The sequence below is a fragment of the Triturus cristatus genome, chromosome 4_1 (assembly GCF_964204655.1).
Source record: "Triturus cristatus chromosome 4_1, aTriCri1.1, whole genome shotgun sequence".
In the NCBI taxonomy this organism is placed as follows: Eukaryota; Metazoa; Chordata; class Amphibia; order Caudata; family Salamandridae; genus Triturus; species Triturus cristatus.
The window spans coordinates 80856489-80877466 of NC_140585.1; the positions used below are offsets into that span (position 1 = coordinate 80856489).

Sequence of the window (20978 nt, forward strand, 5' to 3'; positions counted from 1 at the left end):
CTGCCCACAAATCTTCCTCGTGACTTCAATCTTCACTGGAACAATCATAACGACCCCACAGTTAACAGCCTAAAAACCTTACTACTTGTCCAACTCTGCGATAGCCCAAGGCACATCCTGGGTGCAACACTGGATCTGATCATTGCCAGGCCAAACTCCATCAAACTTAACTCGATCATCTCTTGTGACTGGACAGACCACCACAGCATCTCCTTCATCATCACTGAACCAAAGAAGACACAAACTCCAACTTAAGAAACCCAAACAATGGAAAACAAATACTCGTGACATTAACTGTAATGAAGTAACATGCCTCACCAACAATTTTCTATCGCCACCAGTGGACCTGACAGATGTACATGAACTCACAACCCACTACAACAACTCAATGACTAACAGTCTCGACACAGTGGCGTCCTTTCAACTAAAAAGGCCATCCTCTAAAGACTCCAAACCCTGGTACAATGGAAGCCTAAATATTCAACGCCGCAACCTAAGACTAGCGGAAAGGACCTGGAGATCCACACCATCCCTAGAGCACCTTAAACTACAAAGATCAAGGAGGAGTAATTACAACAAACACCAGAATCTCAAAAGCTAAACTTCTTCAAAGCTCAACTAAACAATGCTAGAAATTGACAAAGAAAACTATTCGAAATTACTAAACAGTCTGCTCAACATCACAGCGACTCCTCTGTAGGCCCCAAACCGCAACCCAACTGCAACACTTCTGCCGCACACTTCTTGGAAAAATCCAAAATGATAGAAAAAGAGCTCCGTACAGCAAATGAACAACTCTCTTTGGCGCCCCCACCTAACCCCAATGAGCCACAATCAGCATCAACACCTATCCAGCATGATCTTACCCTCAAAAACAATGCGTCCTGGAACACTTAAAATCTTTGACGAAAATGACATCTTCAAGTTAATGACAACACTTAAACCGTCAAACCACTTCTGCGATCCGCTTCCAGCCAACATCTTCAAAGAGATCAAAACTGTTCTTACACCCATCTGGACAAAGATAGTGAATGCATCTCTATCACATGGAACCCTTGCCAGGCTGCATAAGAGGGCAGGTAACCCCCATGTTAAAAAAAAAATCACATGGAACCCTTGCCAGGCTGCATAAGAGGGCAGGTAACCCCGATGTAAAAAAAAAAAAAAAAAAAAAAAAAAAAAAACTTAGCCGGCCACACAATTCCTGATAACTACCGTCCAATATCCACTATTCCTACTCTAGCAAAACTAATGGAGAAGTGCGTCCACTCCCAACTATGCAACCTTTTAACCCAATTCCAACTCACTGACCAGTTCCAATCAGGCTTCAGGCATAATCACAGCGCGGAAACGGCCACGACCCACATCGTCGATGACGCATTCAGAATACTAGATCAAAACGAATCCTGCCTCCTAATCCTCCTAGGCTTCATCAGCCTTCAATACGGTCAAACATATCAGTCTCCTTGACCTACTTGAACACAGAATGGGCTTATCAGGAGCTGTCCTTAAGTGGTCGCCTCCTTCTTAGACAACCAAACTCAAAGAATCAAGATTAACCAATCGCTATCCTCGACCACACCGGTCACCCTGGGAGTCCCTCAAGGTTCAGTCTTATCTCCTACCCTCTTCAATCCATTCATGGAACCCTTAACCGAAATTCTGAAACTCTCCAATATCCATTACCACATGTACGCGGATGATACACAACCATACCTAAAAATACCATCGCCGGATGACAACCGACAACTCAAGACAATTTTACAAAAAACCCACATCTGGCTAACAAAACACCACCTCAAACTCATTGCGCTCAAAAATGACTTTCTCCCAATCTCCCCACCACAAGGACAAGGTGACATAGTAAAATGGATGAAACACCTAACAGCCCTCAATTGCAAACCTCACATTATCAATTCCTCAATATCACTGGGAAGAATACTAGACAAGAATCTCAACATGAGAGAACATATCAGCACAGCCACCAGAGGAGACAACTTTCATATGAGCATTCTCAGAAAACTAAAACCCTTCCTCAAATACAACGACCTCAAAACAGCCGTTCAATCACTAGTTCTACCCAGAATAGGCTATGGGAATACAACCTTATGTGGCTTGCCGAGCTCCAGTCTGGCTCCTTTAAGAGCCTCACTAAACGTGGCTGCAAGACTCGTCACTGGCTCCAGAAAGAACAACCACATCACCCCGGATCTAAAGGAACTGAATTGGCTCCCTTATGAGGCAAGAGCGCAGCTACAAATTGCATGCATGATGCTCAAAGCCCTGCACTTCAACACACCAAAGTATCTAGTCAATAAACTCGAATTACCAGGCAATAGCAGAACTCTGAGAAGCACCAACACCCTGCTATTGAAACCACAAAAATTTAGGAAAAAGAAAACCTACACATGCAGCTTCTCTGGCCTAGCACCCAGTATATGGGACGCCCTGCCCCAAGCAATCAGAATGAACCCCTCCACCACCTCATTCAAAAAGGAAGTCAAACTACTTCTGACGAATGAAAACTCTCTCCTGATCCCAGCCCTGATGCAAGTTGATACCAACCAGAAGCTACTCATCAACCAAGAGCCGTGTTGATCTCTAAACGAGAATGACTAACACAATCATTACCTTCAACAAGAACTAACAACATACACGATTTCTTCTTAGATACTCATTTATATGTGACTAGCGTGAAACTTCTCTTTTGATGTAACTTTTGTAAAGCGCTCCGATACCCTCATCGGGTCTAGTCCGCGCTGTATAACACATTATAAATAAAAGGAATGCATTTACAGAAACCAACAAGATAAAAGCCTACTTTTGAGTGGGTATTTAAGAAACTAATACTTTGCTTTGGAGACCCTTTGAGGTAACAATGTCATCTCAATTCGAATGTTTCAATTTCTGCCAACTGCTTTAGCGCGCCAACCAAACAGAAGTCTTTTCCTTTCAAGAGATCGTAATCCTGCTAGCATGTTACAAGATAGTCTTGAAAATGTTACATTCCTGCTCTGAACTGGTGGTATTTCCCATAGGCTTAAAGAAGCTGCGGTTACACCGAAGCTCCAACAGCTCAATGCATAAGCAGTGGGGGCCCAAACTGCTGATGTATCTCGAAGTCACCGTACATTAGCAAGACTACTTCCAACTGTACACTGAAAAGCACAAATTGCAAACTTCTAACTACGCATGGGAATAGGAAAACCTTGGTATATGCCAGCGAGCTCCTGGTCGCCGCGAAGAGATATACAGGGTAACAAGCGCTATATATAAATGCAAACCTTTTTCCTTCTTCTATCCCTCTGCTACCCTTCTCAATCCAAATAACTGACTAACATATCATGCACCACTCAAATTACTTTCATAGTTCACTATACTAATCCTTTAATTGGTTCTGGAGTAGCGTACTACTCGCCAAAAAAGCACTTCAACACCCCAAAAGGGGTAACAAGTGCTATATAAATGCAAACCTTTTTCCCTCCGCTATCCTTCTCAATCCAAATAACTGATTGATATCCACCACTCAAAATGCTTTCATATTTCACTATACTAATTCACCACTAATCCTTATGGGTTCCGGAGCAGCGTGCTACTCACCAAGAAAGTGTTTCAACACCCTATTAGGGGTAACAAACGCTATATAAATGCAAACCTTTTCCCCTCTTCTACACCTCCGCTATCCTTCTGAATCCAAATAACTGACTAACCTATCCACCACTCAAATTACTTTCATATTTCACTATACTAACTCAACACTAATCCTTCTTGGGTTCCGGAGTAGCATGCTACTTGCCGAAAAAGCACTTTGACGCCTCGTCAGGGGTAGTAAGCACTGTATAAATGCAATTACAATACTTTAATCTAGCAAACTTTAAGATGCAACTATGCATTATTGCATCCGCAGTGCCTCCTGCTTAATACAGGTTTCTGGGGCCTTTCGGATTGGGACAAGTTGGTAGATGTTACAAAGGCTCTTCAATAGTGAGTTTCACACGTGCCAATATGGCGTGGTGAAAGTTGCTTATTCACTCAGTGGCTTTTGATACAGCACTCCTTCTGATCTTGTGGGCATAAATGACAGCTGTAAAAGGCGAACATTGTAGGCAGACGACATGCACACCGCACAAAACCCTAAAAAGGTTCCAGAAACAGCTTGGAGATCGCAACCCACCCAGGCTGCGAGCCTCTCCAGACTCACTAGCCCTGATAGACTCGCGTTTCTATGCTCAAATCAAGGCTGTGGGAGATTAAAACTCTTGCCTTTTCTCCACAAACATTATAAAGCCACTCTAGTCAATAATACCTCAATATCGTATATCTCACTAGCTCTCCTGGAGGTCTTATTACACCAGAAACAAAGGGTGAAAATCAGGACAGCAAAATGAATAATTAGTTTGTAACAAACTATGGAGCCTGCTGCACACTGCACCGGAAATACTTCCTAAACTGCACCAATGCAAACACTTCAGACACGTATGGTATAAAAATAGGCGGAAAAAATAAAAAAAAGAATGCCCGTTTTTGGAATCAAAACCTTTATTGTAGTTTATCAAAAGAACAAATTCTGAGGGATCGAATGCATCTTCTGTGGATATTGCATCTGCCTGGCCCTAGGAAACCTGCACAGGGCTGACGGATGCAGGGTCTGCATGAACTGTTATACAAGATGGGGTGGAGGAGAATAGGCTTGTCACAATAAAATTCCAATCGGGAAGGTAAAGACTGAAGAAGGGTTTCTGGCGAAGGCTCTGAAAGTAAACCAAAGAAGCTGCCAATTCCAGGGTGTCCAATTGTGGGAAAATTCATCAGGGGGAGTACTGGAAATCCCCAAAAGTACATCCAAAATGGAGGGGGGACTACGTGCGGGCATTGCGCTCTGTCTCAGCCAGACACTCACGTACCAGCGCCCGGGCATGGATGATGCCTATAGGAAGACACAAGAGACATCAATATTAACAATCAGAAAGAGCAGTCATCTGAAGGTTCTAAAACACAAATAAATGAAACACAGCTGTGACATTGACACTTGCAGCTCAGGGATGGGAGTGCTGTTAAAGAACAACATTCTTTCTAAGGCACAAGTTAGTATTACTATTACATAATATCTACTGAGCAGGACTTGAAGTCTCACCAAAGTAATAGCCTACAGGGAAGGCAAGTGCCTCCTACTGGACAGAACTTGAAGTCTCAAAGTAACAGCCTACAGGGAAGGCAAGGGTTGTCCTTACAGCGACTCCTACTGGACAGAACTTGAAGTCTGACCAAAGTAGAAACCTTCGGTGAAGACGTGCGATACCCCTATAGTGACTCCTGCTGGACAGGACTGAGGTCTCACCAAAGTAACAGCCTTCAGACAAGACAGGGCAAGTGATGCCCCTACAGAGGCGTCTGCTGGACGGTGCTTGGAGTGCTGGACACAGGCTGCATTTACTGACATTTCTTCTGAAATGGGAGCACTGCTGACAATATCAAACATCCCGACCGTTCAGATCCATTACCCATGAACCAAGATCCTACACTGCATATATATCCGAGTGTGCACATCAACAAAGGTGGGTGATCCTCGACTTGAATAGGTTGACGTCAGAAGAATACTCTAGGTAGGAACCGGAATGGGTAATATCCATGACACACACCCTAATGGGGACGCACATACACTGCAATGTAAATCCTACATCAGCATACGCTGCAGGAGTGTAAACTGCAAGGTTGAGAAATATAGCAGGTGTGCAACAAAGGCCGTGTATCTCTGAAAGAAAACTGAAATTTGCAATCACACAGTTCACAAGATGAAGCAGTGAAGTTGTTCTGTCCTGCCCCTGCAACTACTGTGAAATCTGTAAGTCCTTGTGATTGGGATCCTTCCCTCTCAGCCCAAATCAATGCTTCTTCGTCATCGTGTTTTTATTTATCTTGCAGAGAAAGGCTCTTCCATTCTCAAAGCCAAGTGCTTGCCCAAGTACTGTCTGCCAGTATTCTCTCTAGTAAGTAAGTAATTTATTATGCTGGATTAAAACCACTGCATGTACATGATATTTAAAGACTATTTCTTCCCAGATTGCCTCCACGAAGGATTTAAAAACTTGGCTTTTGTATTTTCTCAGCTGTGTTTTAGCTGAGACTTTACTGCTATTTACATGTAAACTCATTAATTAGCTTCATGATGCCTATATTGGTATACAAGCGCTTTTTACTTCATCGACTAACATTAAGCACATAACAACTGAGGAAAATTGCATGTACACAAGCTAATATAGTCTCATATACGCTTATCTCAGTATCTCTGAATTACATCATTTCAAAGAGGCACCAGCTTGGCTGCATACAAAAGCCCATACTAGCAGCTGCATCACAGTTGCCATTTTGAGTCTTTTACATCTGTAAGTGTGAGTGTTGCCTGAAAAAGTTATGGTTCATACCCCAGAATAGAAAATAACATTTGCTACTACAAACAAACAGGTACACACACAAAAAATCTCCACATACCTTAGCTGACTGTGGTTATTAATATTATAAATATGTGTTAAGTGCAACTGCAACCCCACGGATATCCTGGCGCTGCGGGACACACGCCTGACCATCCAGAGGGGAGACTACTGCCTGTAGATCCACATTTTCAGGAGTTTCCTGTGGTTGCGCGCAAAACATAGTAACAGCTGATATCCACAAGGGACGGAGAGCAACACATCCAGGAGTGCGCCAAATGCGCGGATCGTGGCTTCGGCCATGATGTCACAAATTACATCATTCAACAATGCGGTCATGTTAAAGTTTGTTGTACGGGCAAACTCTGAATTCGACAGATGAGACTAAAGGGCCACAGAACTGGATTTAAGCCAACAACTGTAGCACATACAATTGCTACTATGGATACCACCCAAATTGCAGCTTTTAGAGTTGTAGATTCATAGCGGTGCCGTCTAGCATTGGGCTTGGAATATTACAGGCTGTTTTTCTAAACTTCACATAAAACCACCAATACAAAGGGACAAGGACTCCACTTTAAATTATGTTTTTTCTTACAGAGGAAATCATGTCTATATGCTTTCAAGTTTCCAGTCTGCTTCTTTCATGCCCATCGGAGGTGGAGAACATGGGAATTTACAAACGTACACGCTGCCAACCAAGGGCTACAGGTAAATTAATACCTTCCTCTTGTGGTCTGTTTGGACCTGAAGATCCTGTCAAGAACTCAGTCCTGACAGCCACTCAGCCACAAATTGCAGGCATCCTCAAGCGAGATCTCTGTATAAAATGACAGTCAAAACAATGCCTTGACATTATTGGGGTCTTTGCCAGTTCCTCCACCACAGTTAAGGGCCCCTCACTTGAAGGGAAACGTGAGAATACAGAAGGACATGGCTTTTGCTGTTGGTAATTGTAACTTTCACAGGTTTTCTTTGGCCATGTTTGACATCTGCTGAACATTACGGTCAGAAAAAGTGGTTTAATTCATGAATCCCCGGATTTTCCATGTTTCTAGTTTTCAAAAGTGTCTAGGGTTCATAAGATTCCCGGAGTACCTGCTAACACAGAGGCACAAAGAGGCAGCCAGTCGGTGTTAAACAATCCTGAAAAATGGAATGGTCATGGTTGTGGTTTTCATTTCTTGCTCTCCAAGTGGACAAGCCTACCCACACATTTACTATTGGGTGTATAAAAAGGTGTACGGCAAAGCAGGATACAACAACATTAGCGGATATCTCTGAATTCAAGCAAACCATTAGAAGTACTACTTGCACAAACCCTCTGATAGATACATGGCTTTATGGGTATTCCACATTCCTCGGAGGTACACATGCCACCTATTCCCAAACTCAAAACGTTGGGCACGATTTCTAAATGCATCACCTTCTTTGACACCAAATTTCGATACATTTTATTTTTTCAGCTTCAAATGATGCATGTTCAATACGCAATTAAAAGATCAGTGCAAGCCAGATCTCAGGTGTTGGCTGTGAGTAGGTCTCGGTGACCCCTGGAATCAGGGGGAAGGAGCAGCATGTTACGAGTGGGAGAGAGGCTGGGGCACAGACCTGGATCTTGATAGGGAGGCCACACAACAATAAAGTCGACCTGTATGGCCACAAAGGACGTCTTCTAGTTCGCGGACTGCCAGACAGGCTGGCCTGGATACTTTGGTTTGGTGCAGAGACAGCTTCACTGTTCAAGTGTGTAAAGGTGCTCGTTTATTGTGTAGAGCGTGAGGATCGCTTGTCAGCGTAAAGAGCCGCTACTAGGGCAAGAACTTGTGCGCATGTGCGATTTTGATCCCAACCCAAAAGGAAGGAAAATAAACCTCCAGGGCTTGCCTCTGAACAGAACTCTGGGGAAATGACTTTGCTTATAGCTAATCAGGGCGCACAAACAGGAGCTCTGTAAGCAAAAGAGAACACGTGAAGTCTTCCAGCTGGTGGTTCAACAGAATATATGCAATGTCGCCAGACGGGAACATTATATACAGGCTTCTTTAGTGAGGGTTCTCTATTGAACAGCTTCATGCAGAAATAGTAAGGCATCGATCAAAGCTTCACTCAGCACAAGGCCACAAAAGAATAAATATCATACATACACATTTTGAAAATAAAAAAATATTGCAGTGTAATCTCAAGCCATTCACAATGCCATCCACAATACAAGGTGAATAAATATGGCAATCCTCAAGATAAGCGGACCCAGTCCTCCTGATTTTGAGTGCTTGACGGATACAACCCAATACAACTGCACAACACAATTCAGATTCTAGCGGTTGGAGACGAACCAAACAGACAGAAAAATAACTAAAACCCAAAGAGCGCACTAATGGGTCTGGAATAGAAACTACACAAAACAAGCATTTGTAATGCAATAGGTCTCGCATTTACGCAAGTTTAAGCTATTGGCATTGTAAATGACCATGCATTTTATTTATGTTTCAAAAACCAAAACATAAATAAAAGGCATTGTCATTCACAATGCTAATAGCCCAAACTCACATAAATGCGAGAACTGTTGCATTGCAAATGCTAGCCTGTGCTAGCCTGTGCTAGCCTGGACAGATGTGGACCACGCTGCAAAAAAAAAAAATTAAATATAGCAGTGCGACCATTTAAGTGAAAGCGGACCGCGCTGGAATAAGAAAAGACCATTAAAGAAAATAGTGCTCATCCACTAATTAACGGAGACTGTGGAACGAGCCAAGTAAAAGGTCCAGTCGTTATAAGAGGTAACAAAGGGAGATAAGGCGGTACCCAAGAGGGACTAACAAGCCCGATAATGAATCGGAATTCACGTTTTACAAAGGACAATGACTCCAGCCTTCCGCTGCATACTTTATTACAGCACGCCTCGCTGAACGAGCAGCACACGCGCGCGCGCTGCTTCTCGGCTGCACTTAAAAACAAAAATGGGCTAGAGATTGCTTAGAAAACCCATCACAAGGAAAGGGAGGTTAAAAAAAAAAAAAAAAGGGGGCCACAAGCCCGACTTTGACCATAACTAAGGGGGACCTTAACTAGATCCTCCAAAAATGCCAATCCAACTTTCAAATGAGTAATAAAAGATGTCGTACTCCTCAACTACACTTACTCTTATAGAGAGAAATAAGCTCTCTAATGGGTTTACAATCCAAGTCTTTTTGAAAACCTATCAGTATGCCTATGTAGCCCTTGTTCAGGACCTTATGCCTGCCCCCCCAATCCCATTTTAGATCAAGCCTGAGCCAGCGCGCAAGCACTGCTCAGGGGATGATCTGTGGTAGTTCAGTACGGGAGAGAAGGCTCGCCCACTCTCCATCCTATATATTTTTCATTGGCTTGTGTCTTTGTCCTTTGTAAGTGCTGGCTTATGATTCCTGAATAGGCTTGTTAGTCACATTTGTATCCTCCCATGGCTACTGGCCCCTTTACTTTGTTTTTACACGGTGGGCCTGATTCACAGAACTAACTTACTACCATTTTAGTATTCACAGAAGGCACTTACTCATTTTGGTATTCACAGAAGGCACTTACTCATTTCGGTATTCACAGAAGTTAAGAGTCCTAACTTTAGGACTCCTAAATGCCTTCTGTGAATACCGAAAGTCTTAAAATTAGGATTTTTCTCAGTTTAGGAGTCCTAAAGTTAGGAGTCCTAACTTCTGTGAATACCAAAATGAGTAAGTGCCTTCTGTGAATACCAAAATGGTAGTAAGTTTAGGATTTTGTCTTAAGTTAGTTCTGCGAATCGGGCCCGGTGCGTGTACTTTTTTCCTTCATTGAGCTTCTCCTACTTAGGCACATGCTTCGCTTACATGGAGTGCTGCAATAATCGCTTTCACTTTCAAAGCGCAGCCGGGACAATGCAGCGGTTTATTTGCAATGCTATAGGTCTCGCATTTAAATGCATATACCATTGCAATTATTTTTAATGGACGCCACTGTTGATTTACACTTTCTCTGCAGCCCTCCTTGGTGGCCGGCGCCCTGCTGCATTACATCAGGGTACGCTCTGTTCCAACAACAGTGAGAGCCGTCTGCCACATGAGCATACCTTATGTAATGCAACAGGCATCGCCCACAGAGCAGCCAGCGAACCACTGCAGTCTGCGAAGGCTGGCACTGGGAAAGCCGCCACGGAGAGCACCGCTGGAGGGGCCATTGGGGGCGGGGAAAAGACAGGCCCGGCTCCCAACGACGGCTGCAGAGCTGTCCGCGCCGAACCTCCTGCAAGTGGGGTTACCGAGCCTGAAAAGGATTTCAGAGTCCGCAGGAGGGGGCTCCAGTGCTCCACAGCAGGTTCGGAGTCTCTGCTTCACTTGCCTGGACCCTTTTGTGTACAGCTGTTAGACTTGGCATCTTTCGGCGTGTTTCCCTTGAGTTTTTTCTTTCTGATTCCGTTTTTGCTGGTGTAGTGTTTCTGCGCACTTTTCTCACTGCTGATCAGTGGTAAAGTGCAAGTGCTCCTGTGGTAAATTGTGGCATGGATTGGTGTGTCCACTTTACTTGTTAGTCCCAAGTAAAGTGTCCAGAGTGTGCCAGGGCCTGTGAATCAAATGCTACTAGTGGGCGTGCAGCATGGATTGTGCCACCTACGTCAGTAGCCCTGAAAAGGTAACTCAGACCCGCTATTGCGGAGTCTGCACGCAGTTTGAAACTGCCATGTCGACTTGGTCAGTGCACACACTTGCCAGTCCCTCACCTTCCCTTTTCTTACATATCAGCCACCCCTAAGGTAGGCCCAAGGTACCCGTGTGGGCCGGGTGCAGTGTATGTGAAAGGTAGGACATGCCCTGGTGTGTGTGGCATGTCCTGATAGCAAGTTACAGCCACTTTCGTTTTTTGCTATTGCAAGGCTACCTGTTCCCCGTAGGACAGAATGGGGAGTTTGTTTATAACATCCTATGAACATAACTGGCCCGGGGAATTAGAAAGGAAAATAAAGTTTAGTATGCCTGAACTCAGAATCTAAAGATGCATCTTTTAGTGAAGATGATTTTTACATTCTGTGTTTGAAAATACCACTTTTAGAAAGTAGGTATTTTCTTGCTCAGTCATTCCGTGTGCCTCTGCTGGAATGTGGCTTGCCTGTCTGGGTTTTGGATGACAGAAGGCTGGGGAGCAGGAGTGGCTCCAGATAGTCTAGGTGGGTCAGGAAAGGGCTGAATAGACATGGGCTGTAATTAGGGAAGGGGGGAGGAGATTTCCTTGCACCTCAAAGGGCCTGGTGTTCCTCGGACCATGCCGTCTCCACCTCCTGCCAGGAAGTCACACCAAAGAACGGAGAACTGGTTCTGGCTGGGCACAGACATTCCCTGCCCAAGAGATCAAAGGATTTTGAATATAAATATTGGGGCCCAGACCCCTGAACTTTAGAACTCTTTTGGACCAAGAAGACTGCCAAGAAGAACAGCTGGAGAAGCTGTGAGGAGGAACTACCACTTTGCTGTGTGCTTTGCTGTGTTGGCCTGCTTCTGTCTTGGGCAGTGAAAGGACTGGACTGAACTTTCTGCAATCTACTTTTGTGAGTTTCTCCAAGGGCTTGAGGTAGAGCTTGCCCCCTGTTCAAGAAGTCTCAGGAACAGCAAAGACTTCAACCTCTTCTGCCCTCAGAACTGGGGACTGTGTGTTTTGTGCTGCAACAGACGAAAAAGCAACCAGACGAAGTCGACAACGCTGCTGACTCCGCAGAGGGCACCGCCGCAACGCGACCCTGGTCTCACCGTTGACACCTGCTGACGGAGCCACCGAGCCGCTGTTTGCACCACATGTGTTCACCGAACTCCGCACCGCTTCACGACTACAGAGTGGTATCCCAGACGACGGAGCTCCATGCCGAAATCGACGCAGCTTGCACCGCCGTTCGAGGGCACAGCTCGTAAAGTTACACAACACACCACTCTCATCCCGCACCGCAGCCTTGGCCTACCGATGCCGGCGCCATCAACTCCAGTTCGTCAGCTGACAGCGCTTCAGCAACGACACCGCCGCTGCTTGCTCTGCGACCTGCCCGCACCACGACCCTGGTCTCACCGATGATGCCATCTGAGGCCGCCACCAGGCCGCTGCTCGCACCGTGACCTGAGGGCACCGCACCCCACACCGCAGCACCCGACCCCTGCAGACGCCAGCACTACTGACTCCAACAGAGATCGATCTGCAACGCGTGCGACTTAGAGGGCCCGACAACTCCTGCACCGACCTCCAGAACCAACGCCTGCGGACGCCATGCTTTCGGAAGCTTAACGAGAGGTCGCCGATGCCCTGTATTTCTAAAAAGTAATGTTTACGGGTCTTCCCGACACCGCAGCTGGCCTGCGACACTGCGGTCAGCCAGAACTGTTTGGATCGGTTTGCTCATGAAGCCGTTGATGGCCCCGGACGGAGCTATCGACATCAAGGAACTGTTTTTCGAGCATATTTTGAGAACCGAAGATTTTTAAGTATTGTAATATGGATTTTTTAATCGTTTTTGGTCTGGTCTTAAGTATATAAAAATATTGGATATTTTTCTAACCTGGTGTGGTGTCCTTTTGTAGTGCTTACACTGTATTACTGTTGGTTATGTGCAAATGCTTTACACGCTGCCTCTAAGATAAGCCTGACTGCTCGTGCCAAGCTACCAAGGGGGCGAGCAGGGGTTATTTTAGAAGTGTAACTCCCTTATCCTTACTAGAGTGGGGGTTTCTGCCTGGCTTTGGCACATGCTATAGCCTACCAAAAATCCAATTTTTAACGACAGCGCTCGCTTCCTGGGCGGGGAGGCATCCGTGAGGTAAGGCACTCTCTGGGATGGTGGGTTGAGTGCGAGCCTCGAGTCACAGATCCGCGTTTGAGGGGGGTTTGGGGGAGATAGGACTGACATGTACAGCGTCCCGGCAGACCCTGTGCCCTCGCCACTTGTTAAGTTGTGCCTGCTGTCCGCAACCAAGCCTTAGGTGGCATTGCCTCGCAGCAGTCACTGCGTCGCCCCTCATCGACCCGCTGCAAGACAGGCTGCCTTATGCAAACACAAGGGCTGCTCCTCTGCCTAAGCAGAATCTTCTCGGTTAGGAAATGCCACTTACAGAAATCTATTCCCACGCTGGTCTCATTAAAAATGTTTAAACTGCCTTCCATTTAGATAGTTTCCCCCATTGAAACTTTTGGATGGCTGGTGGCAGGTACGACATGGAAGGAAGGCTGGGGTGTAGGACAGGTTTGAGGTATGTGATTGGTTTTCACGGGCATCCCGCGTCGTTTTGATTTATGGCCTTTTTGTTATTCATTAAGGTCACATAGTTACCATGCACGCAAATTATTACATGAAATGCAAACCAAAACTTTCAAAATGGCTTGCTGTACCTCCGAAGACCTGAAACGTTTTTGAGAATGAACATCGATTTTGCGCGTTGGGAAATACAAGTGAATATTCCCGGTCAGGCTTCTTGAAATGATATTTCCAGAATCGCACTTACAGTTTCCAGGTTTGTGGTTTTCCAGTGATGCTTTAGTGTTTTAGGATCGACGGTTTAGGTTGTGCTTCTTGGTCCTAAGTTTGATTAAAAGGGGACTTGCTCGGTATAAAGCTCCATGCATGTAAATCAATCTGCAAAGCAATGCAGTGTAATTGCTGAACAATGCAATGCCATTTATACCAGGGTCATATTGTTTCAGTTCCCAAGGTCCAACGTTTTCTGTTAAGTGATTCAAGATCCTTTTCCAGGCCTGAAAGCTTATGCTTTCAGACTCTCGCTTCCTGATATTAGGGTAGCCTCCTCTTGCAAAATCCTAAACCGGAAATCAGGATCACTGTCTGAGTCTGTTTATGCTTTCAGACTCGGGCAGTGATCCTGGTTTCCGGTTTAGGATTTTGCAAGAGGAGGCTACCCTAATATCAGGAAGCGAGAGGAAACATGACCTCAGGTAGTGAGGCAAAAGGTAGATAGAGTTCATGAGGACAAAGGGCACATTGTGCATTGCATACGAACTGCTGGAGGGTGTTTTGGGGCAGTCTAAACGGGTTAAATAAGCAAAACACGTCACATCATGGCTAACGTGTGAATATGCTTTAGTGCTGTACATCCACATGATCAAATACAATGTGCAGTTCATCCTACTGAAAGCGGACCTTTTACAGGAAATCAGGACGCACTCTATCCCACTAAAGTGTGCCATAATCTTATCAAGAGATCATTTGTGTCTGGGGTTGGTCCAAAGAGCTACAGGCAAGAATATGTTCGTTGGCATAAATGGCCCTCTTAGGACAACTGTAGACCCAATATCCGTGGGAAAACCAACATCTCAAATGCTCTACACCTCGGAGAATTGAGCGGGTCTGCTTTTAGAATGATATAGGTCTACGGATATGAAGGTTTCTAACCCAACATGGTGTGTTTAAAATATGAAATTTGAGTAGGAGGCCTTATCTGTGGCTGCTAACAGTACACGTAGTCACACATTTAACCCTCGCAGGTGTGCACTGATGGCCTGTATGTCCTAAATCACCAACAATATATATTTTGCTAAATTCTCTAGCTACATGGCTATCGCATAAATCTCTACGGTAGTTTTGGGCTGCAACAAAATGGACACTGTTAGCGGGGTATTGGCCATTCAAAATGCATGGAACATCTACAAACCTGTACGTCCAAAGGGGTAGGAAGCACCTTAAAATCTTATGGTTTGTCCTGTTTATAGGCAAGGAAAAGTTCTTGTATGTGAAAAACTTTTAACTGCAAATGTTCTATTCCTCCTGTTATACTAATGCATTTTTTCTACGTAGTGGAAATTAGCTTACATAATTATTGAATGGGTAGGCATGTCCCTGGAAATCTAGAACTGCTGTAAACATCCAAGAGCCGTGCTAGGATGCTTGTGACTCCAACAAAATGTGAAAACTTTCAGGAGTAGTTTTCTGCCTTTTTTAAAAATAAAAAACAGGCCTCGAAGTATCGGCTCAATGGGCAGGACTTTCACTTTTTTTGTAAATACCATTCTGCATCAGCAAATATCAGCTAGCTGTGCACATCGTGAATCAAACAGTACATTTTGCAAAGAATTGGCCAACAGGTCTGTTTCATCCAATCTCCGAGCAGCTCAGTAGTTTATAGTAGAGAGAGGTAGGAAAGGGAGACAAGGAGACATAAATGCACAGCCAGCTTGTTATTCAGGGCAAGATATTCCGATTAAAACCCACCTGGGCCAAAACCGTGCTCTCAAACACTGAAAGTGAAAGAGTTATAACTCTAGAAGTTCAGAGTGAACAGGTGTCCAATTTTAGAACTTGGGTCCAAATAATTGTTCCCCTGTCCATTTCAGCTGTATTCCTAGCCGTGCCCTCGAGAGATCACAAACAGAACCATTCAGTTAAATTTTTAGATGGAGACTGGCCACAGATCTGGACAGCCAGGCTCTGCAGTCTATCCATTTCCCTACTTGTAACACAGCAGACCAACGCTGCAATGTGAGCTCTTTCCCTTATCTCACACCACTGTTTTTAGGTTGAGCCTAGAGGCAGCGGGCATGCACTGCTCGCTCTGCCAGACTGCTGTTGTAGAGTATGGGAGAGAAGCTGCACCCACTCGTTAATAGGCTTGTTAGTCCCTCCTTAGTACGGCCATCTCTTCATTTGTACCCTCCCATGGCGACTGGCCCTTTTACTTCAGTTGTTACACTGGATCTGTAACTCACGTATAATTTACAACACTCACACATGTTTTTCACTGCACTATTTATCACTACTTTGAAGACGGTGCAGGCCAGTCTCTTCCTCTGATATTTACAATCTAACAAGTGGTCGAGAGACCCTTTATTGGAATGCAATGGGTCACACATTTGCTAGAGTTGTAAATGACAATGCCTTTTATTTATGTTTTAAAACCCAAAACATAAAAGGCATGGTCATTTACAATGCCAAAAGCTCAAACTTGCGTGAATGCGAGACCTATTGCATTGCAAATGCTGGTTTTAATAGTGGGCATCTCGGGAAGCCATAAGAAAGATGTTTTATCAGTGGCTGCATTGGTTCAGGCTTGAGAAGATGGTGGGAGTGGGAATGCCAATATGTAGCCTGATGCTTAAAGTTACAATACCTCTCCAGTCTGATAGCATTTCAGCCATTTTGAGGCAATATGGGTGAGATTTTCCCACCCGAGATAGGCTGGGAGAGGAGATGGGTATCAATTGACAGCTGCTTTGCCACACTCCTCTCTGCTGGGAATCCACAGGTCTGACCAGTGAGGTGGACAAAACTTTGCTCTGCTCTCTTCCAGGATAGCTGCATATATGAAAATGCGGCCTGCGGGAATGAGTGTTAGATATGGGGCAAAACTGCATATCTTTGTCGTCTTCTAAAGCAGATCTCCAACCTTTTCTGTAATCTCAGCAATTTATGTTCAGTGAAAATCAGTGTGAATATAATCAGAGTTGTACTAGTGACCACATCCTACACGACTATCAGCAGTAACCACCCCAGTGACTCAGGCACGGTTGACAGCAGCATTATTAAAAAACGGCTTTATCAGTTTGGAATGCCTCTACACGGGTAATCTTAAACAGCCATAACCATAGGGCACCAAGTTTGTAATAAGTTTAAGCAACACTGCATGATTTACCACTAAAAGATCAGATTCAAATAGAACATAACGTGTATTCATAAAGCACACATTCACCCTGAAGGTTATCTTTGAGCTGAAAGAACAATGCTTATTGTAACCCAAAATCAAAGGCTGGAATTTCTACTGAAAATTCAACAGTTTTTCTCCAAACATCAGCTTTTGAGACCTGAAAATGTACACACTTTAGTCACAAAAACACACTTTTCAACTTTGTAATGCATATATGAATTTAACTAAGCAAACACTTCTAATTTAGTAGACTGGGTCCACAGAGGAGAGCTACTAACTGATAGCTGGAGAGCTGCCGGTAGCTAAGGAGCTACTCATCAGAGAAGCCTGTTCTAAAGGAATGAAAATGATGCCCATGGCAGTGTCAGCATCTTTCCTGAGGACCTCAGAGGCTTCTCTGACATATTAAAACAAATCTTTGTCCGCAAATAACATGTTTTGGACATAAACCCGCATGCATGGTCTAAAAACTACCATTTTGGGTCCAGCTGTATCTCGTTCAAGGAGTTCTAGTCGCTATTACCCCAAGAATGTGTTAACAGCAGCTTCTTGTACTAGCCAAGTGTTAGGAGGAAAGCCAGAGGAAAACTCCTACTACAAGCACATTGTGGAACTCCTTGAGAGAACAGAAGACCTCTGCAACAGCTCTTCCATTTTAGGAGGGTTTAAAGATTGATCTGTTTGGATAACTAATGGCTCGGCGTTGCTACAGCGTCTAGGTGTCCACGTGTATTTTAGGCGCTTTATTAGCAATGATGTGATCTGATGCTGGCATAGGTCAGTGATTTCGGTACCAAGTACACACTCCAATTCTTTTCATGTAATTTCACAAAATGAATGCATGTAGGAAGCTGAAAGGGGACGGATGCGGTGAGTTGGATTGCACAGGCTGCCCCTCACCTCTCTTTAGTCGCTCCATGGCACTCTTGCTGCCGGCGTATGTTGGCCTGATTTCTTTGCCCATTTCCTCGATCACGGACAGCAGGTCAGAGTATGTGCTCTGGGAGGCCTGAGACCCAGGTGGCTTCATCGCCTGGAGAGAAAGCATGTTCAACAGGCTAGTTTTACCACGTAGTTCTAGATTCATCACAAAATACCACAAGAGCAATGGAACAGTAGGAGCAGGGAGTGATGGAGGGCTGAGAAGGAAGAGGGTGAGTGTAGCACTGGTGAGCAGATGGGGAGCAGGGCAGAGTACATACTCTGGCAGACCTTAGAACCTTGTGCCTTCATGACCTGGGAGACAAGGACATGTTAACAGGTTAGTGATACCACACACTACTGAACTGGCATGGAACAGTGGCAGCAGGAAGTGACAGAGGCACATGAAGATGTATGCAGCAACGGTTAGCGCATGGGGAGCAGGGCAGAGTACATACGCTGGCAGACCTCAGAACCTTGTGCCTTCATGGCCTGGGAGACAAGGACATGTTAACAGGTTAGTGATACCACACATTACTGAACTGGCATGGAACAGTGGCAGCAGGAAGTGACAGAGGCACATGAAGATGTATGCAGCAACGGTTAGCTCACGGGGAGCAGGGTAGAGTGGAGAAGTAGGAGAATGACTGGGAACGCAAGCACCCTAAGAAGTGATGAGAGATGGGTCAGGCAGGAACTGTTGAGGACAAGACATGCAGTACAGGTAGTCAAGCAGGAGGAATTCTGGGACAGAATAAGTAGAGCAGCAGCAACTGGCTGTCAGCAGGGCAGGGAGGAGGAATTTTACTGAAGAAGGGAAGCAGGAACAGAATGAGATAGTTGAAGGCAGGGGAACGGCAAGAGGGTAAGCAAGAAGCGCATGGGGCTGGGACTGATGGGAGATAAGGAGAGGTAGAGTCAAATGATGGGAAAAGAGTAAGAAGGAATCGTTGTAAAGGAGAAGCATGGGGTCAGAAAGTGATTGGAAGCAGGGATGGTATAGATAAAGCAGAGAAGTAGCAACTAACAGGGAGCAGGGGAGAGAGGGAAAGCCAGAACTGAAGAGATAAGAGAAAACAGGAACTGAAGGGAAATGTGAAGCAGAGGAGCAGTAACCTCTGCTGAGCAGAGGAGAGGCGGAGGAGCAGAGAGGCAGGAACCACTGGGGAGCAGGGAAGGGGAGGAACCACTGGGGAGCGGGGGGAGAACCACTGGGAAGCAGGGGATAGAACCACTGGGGAGCAGGGGAAGCAGAGGGGCAGGAACCGCTGGGCAGCAGAGGGGCAGATACTGCTGGGGAGCAGGGGAAGCAGAGGGAAGCAGAGGGGCAGGAACCGCTGGGGGGCAGGAGAAGCAGAGGGGCAAGAACAACTGGGGGGCATGAGAAGCAGAGGGGCAGGAACTGGGGGGCAGGAGACGCAGAGGGGCAGGAACAACTGGGGATCAGAAGAAGCAGAGGGGCAGGAACAACTAGGGAGCAGGGGAGAGCAGAGGGGCAGGAACTGGTAAGAGGAGAAACACGGGAAGATAAAACTGCTTATGGGAAGAGGAGGCAAACAAAGCTGTTATGCAGAAGGAAAGACTTCAGGGAGTAGAGGCGTTCCCATTTCACCAAGGGCAGTGCAAGAAAGACAGGAAAGCAGGAAGTGTACCTAGGAAAGATAGCAAGCATAAACAAAGACAGTGAGGAAAGAAAAAGAGAGAGCAAGGGCTAAAGAGACGGTGAGCTTCAGAGAAAGCGGGAGCCCAAAAGCATGGAAGGCGGGAACTAATGAGAGAGGAAAAGACAACAGGAAAGAGGGAGGAACAAACAAAGCAGCAAAATAACAGACTGAGTGGTATGCTAACAAGAAAAGCAGGCAGAGCCGGAACAGCTAAAGACCGGCAAGCACGTGATCAGAAAGACCTGCTACGCAGTTCCTCTTTCTAGAATGTTTCAGGAGACAGTGGCTTTTGTCACTAGGCTGTCATGGCAATAGCATGGAAGGAGACTGCACGACCAGCAACCGACGGGAGTGCAGGGCATTGGGGGGGTGGGGTGGGGTGGGGTGGGGGGGGGGGGGGGGGGGAAGGAGGTGAAACAAATACATAGGCCAGAGCCGCAGCAGGAGATAGATGCCTGCTCAAAGCGGGACCCCTAGCAGGCCTTGCTTGCGAGGCAATCGGCGGAATGGGGAGGCAGAATGGCCAAGACAGTTTAGGTTATGCTTCGAATACTATGAAGGCAAGAGCCACTTCTACCCCAGGGGTGCCGGCGGTATTGATGACGGGGGTGAAGGCTGTTTACCAGGCTCCTCCTATGAGAGCAGACAAGCGAGGGCCCAGACTAGGTGGAGTCAGGAGCATAGACGACACGAACCTGCAAACACGACTTCCAGTTCAAAGCACACATACAGACCTACACTCCCGACACTAGCCACTAACGCACCACCAAGACGCCAAGCCCTCCGTGCTGAGAGCTAGGCCATAAAAAGCACCCTAAGGGCACACAGGTGTAAGCGTTTGGCTTGCCCGAAAGACCCCTACAAGAGACCAGGCTGTAGAAATAAAACCCACTAGACTCCAGTGTATTTTCAAGCCAGAAGTGAATTACTGGAAATGAGCCCACAAGCAGGTCAACGTACGGTAGCTCTGAACGACCAGCAGCCACTGACCATTCAGAACCATGGACACCACTCTGGAATGTGACTCAAACATACAGAGCAGTAGAATGCAGAACATATACAATGCCTCGCGACCCAATAAAAGGAGAAAGGAACATAACCTCCTGCCTAAAACAAAAAGAAAGTAACTTCCTATAAGAAATAAAACACTAATGAATAAAAAGAAATAAAGCACTAACCTCATCCCCTTTCCTAAAACAAAGAGATCTTAATAACAAAAAATACACAGTGAGAATTCAAGATAAATTATAAATCAGTAAGCTTGGCAGGTAATTTGACTGTACATCCAAGCCGAGTATCATGACACTTAACCACTTCTTCGTTTAGCT

At 45.6% G+C, this 20978-nt stretch overlaps 1 protein-coding gene across 2 annotated transcripts in view; it reads right to left on the reverse strand.

Moving 5' to 3' along the window:
- Positions 1-4521: 4521 nt before the first annotated feature.
- Positions 4522-20978, reverse strand: part of CDK2AP2 (cyclin dependent kinase 2 associated protein 2) — a 40663-nt gene continuing 24206 nt past the window's right edge. The window contains exons 3-4 of one of the 2 annotated variants that reach the window (XM_085651659.1): positions 17966-18098; positions 4522-4927 (exon numbers count right to left, since the gene is read on the reverse strand). In XM_085651659.1, coding sequence (XP_085507785.1) covers positions 4860-4927; positions 17966-18098 — 201 coding nt within the window. In that variant the 3' untranslated portion in view covers positions 4522-4859. The remainder of the gene's footprint in view (positions 4928-17965; positions 18099-20978) is intronic. The other variant, XM_085651658.1, reaches the window with a different exon arrangement.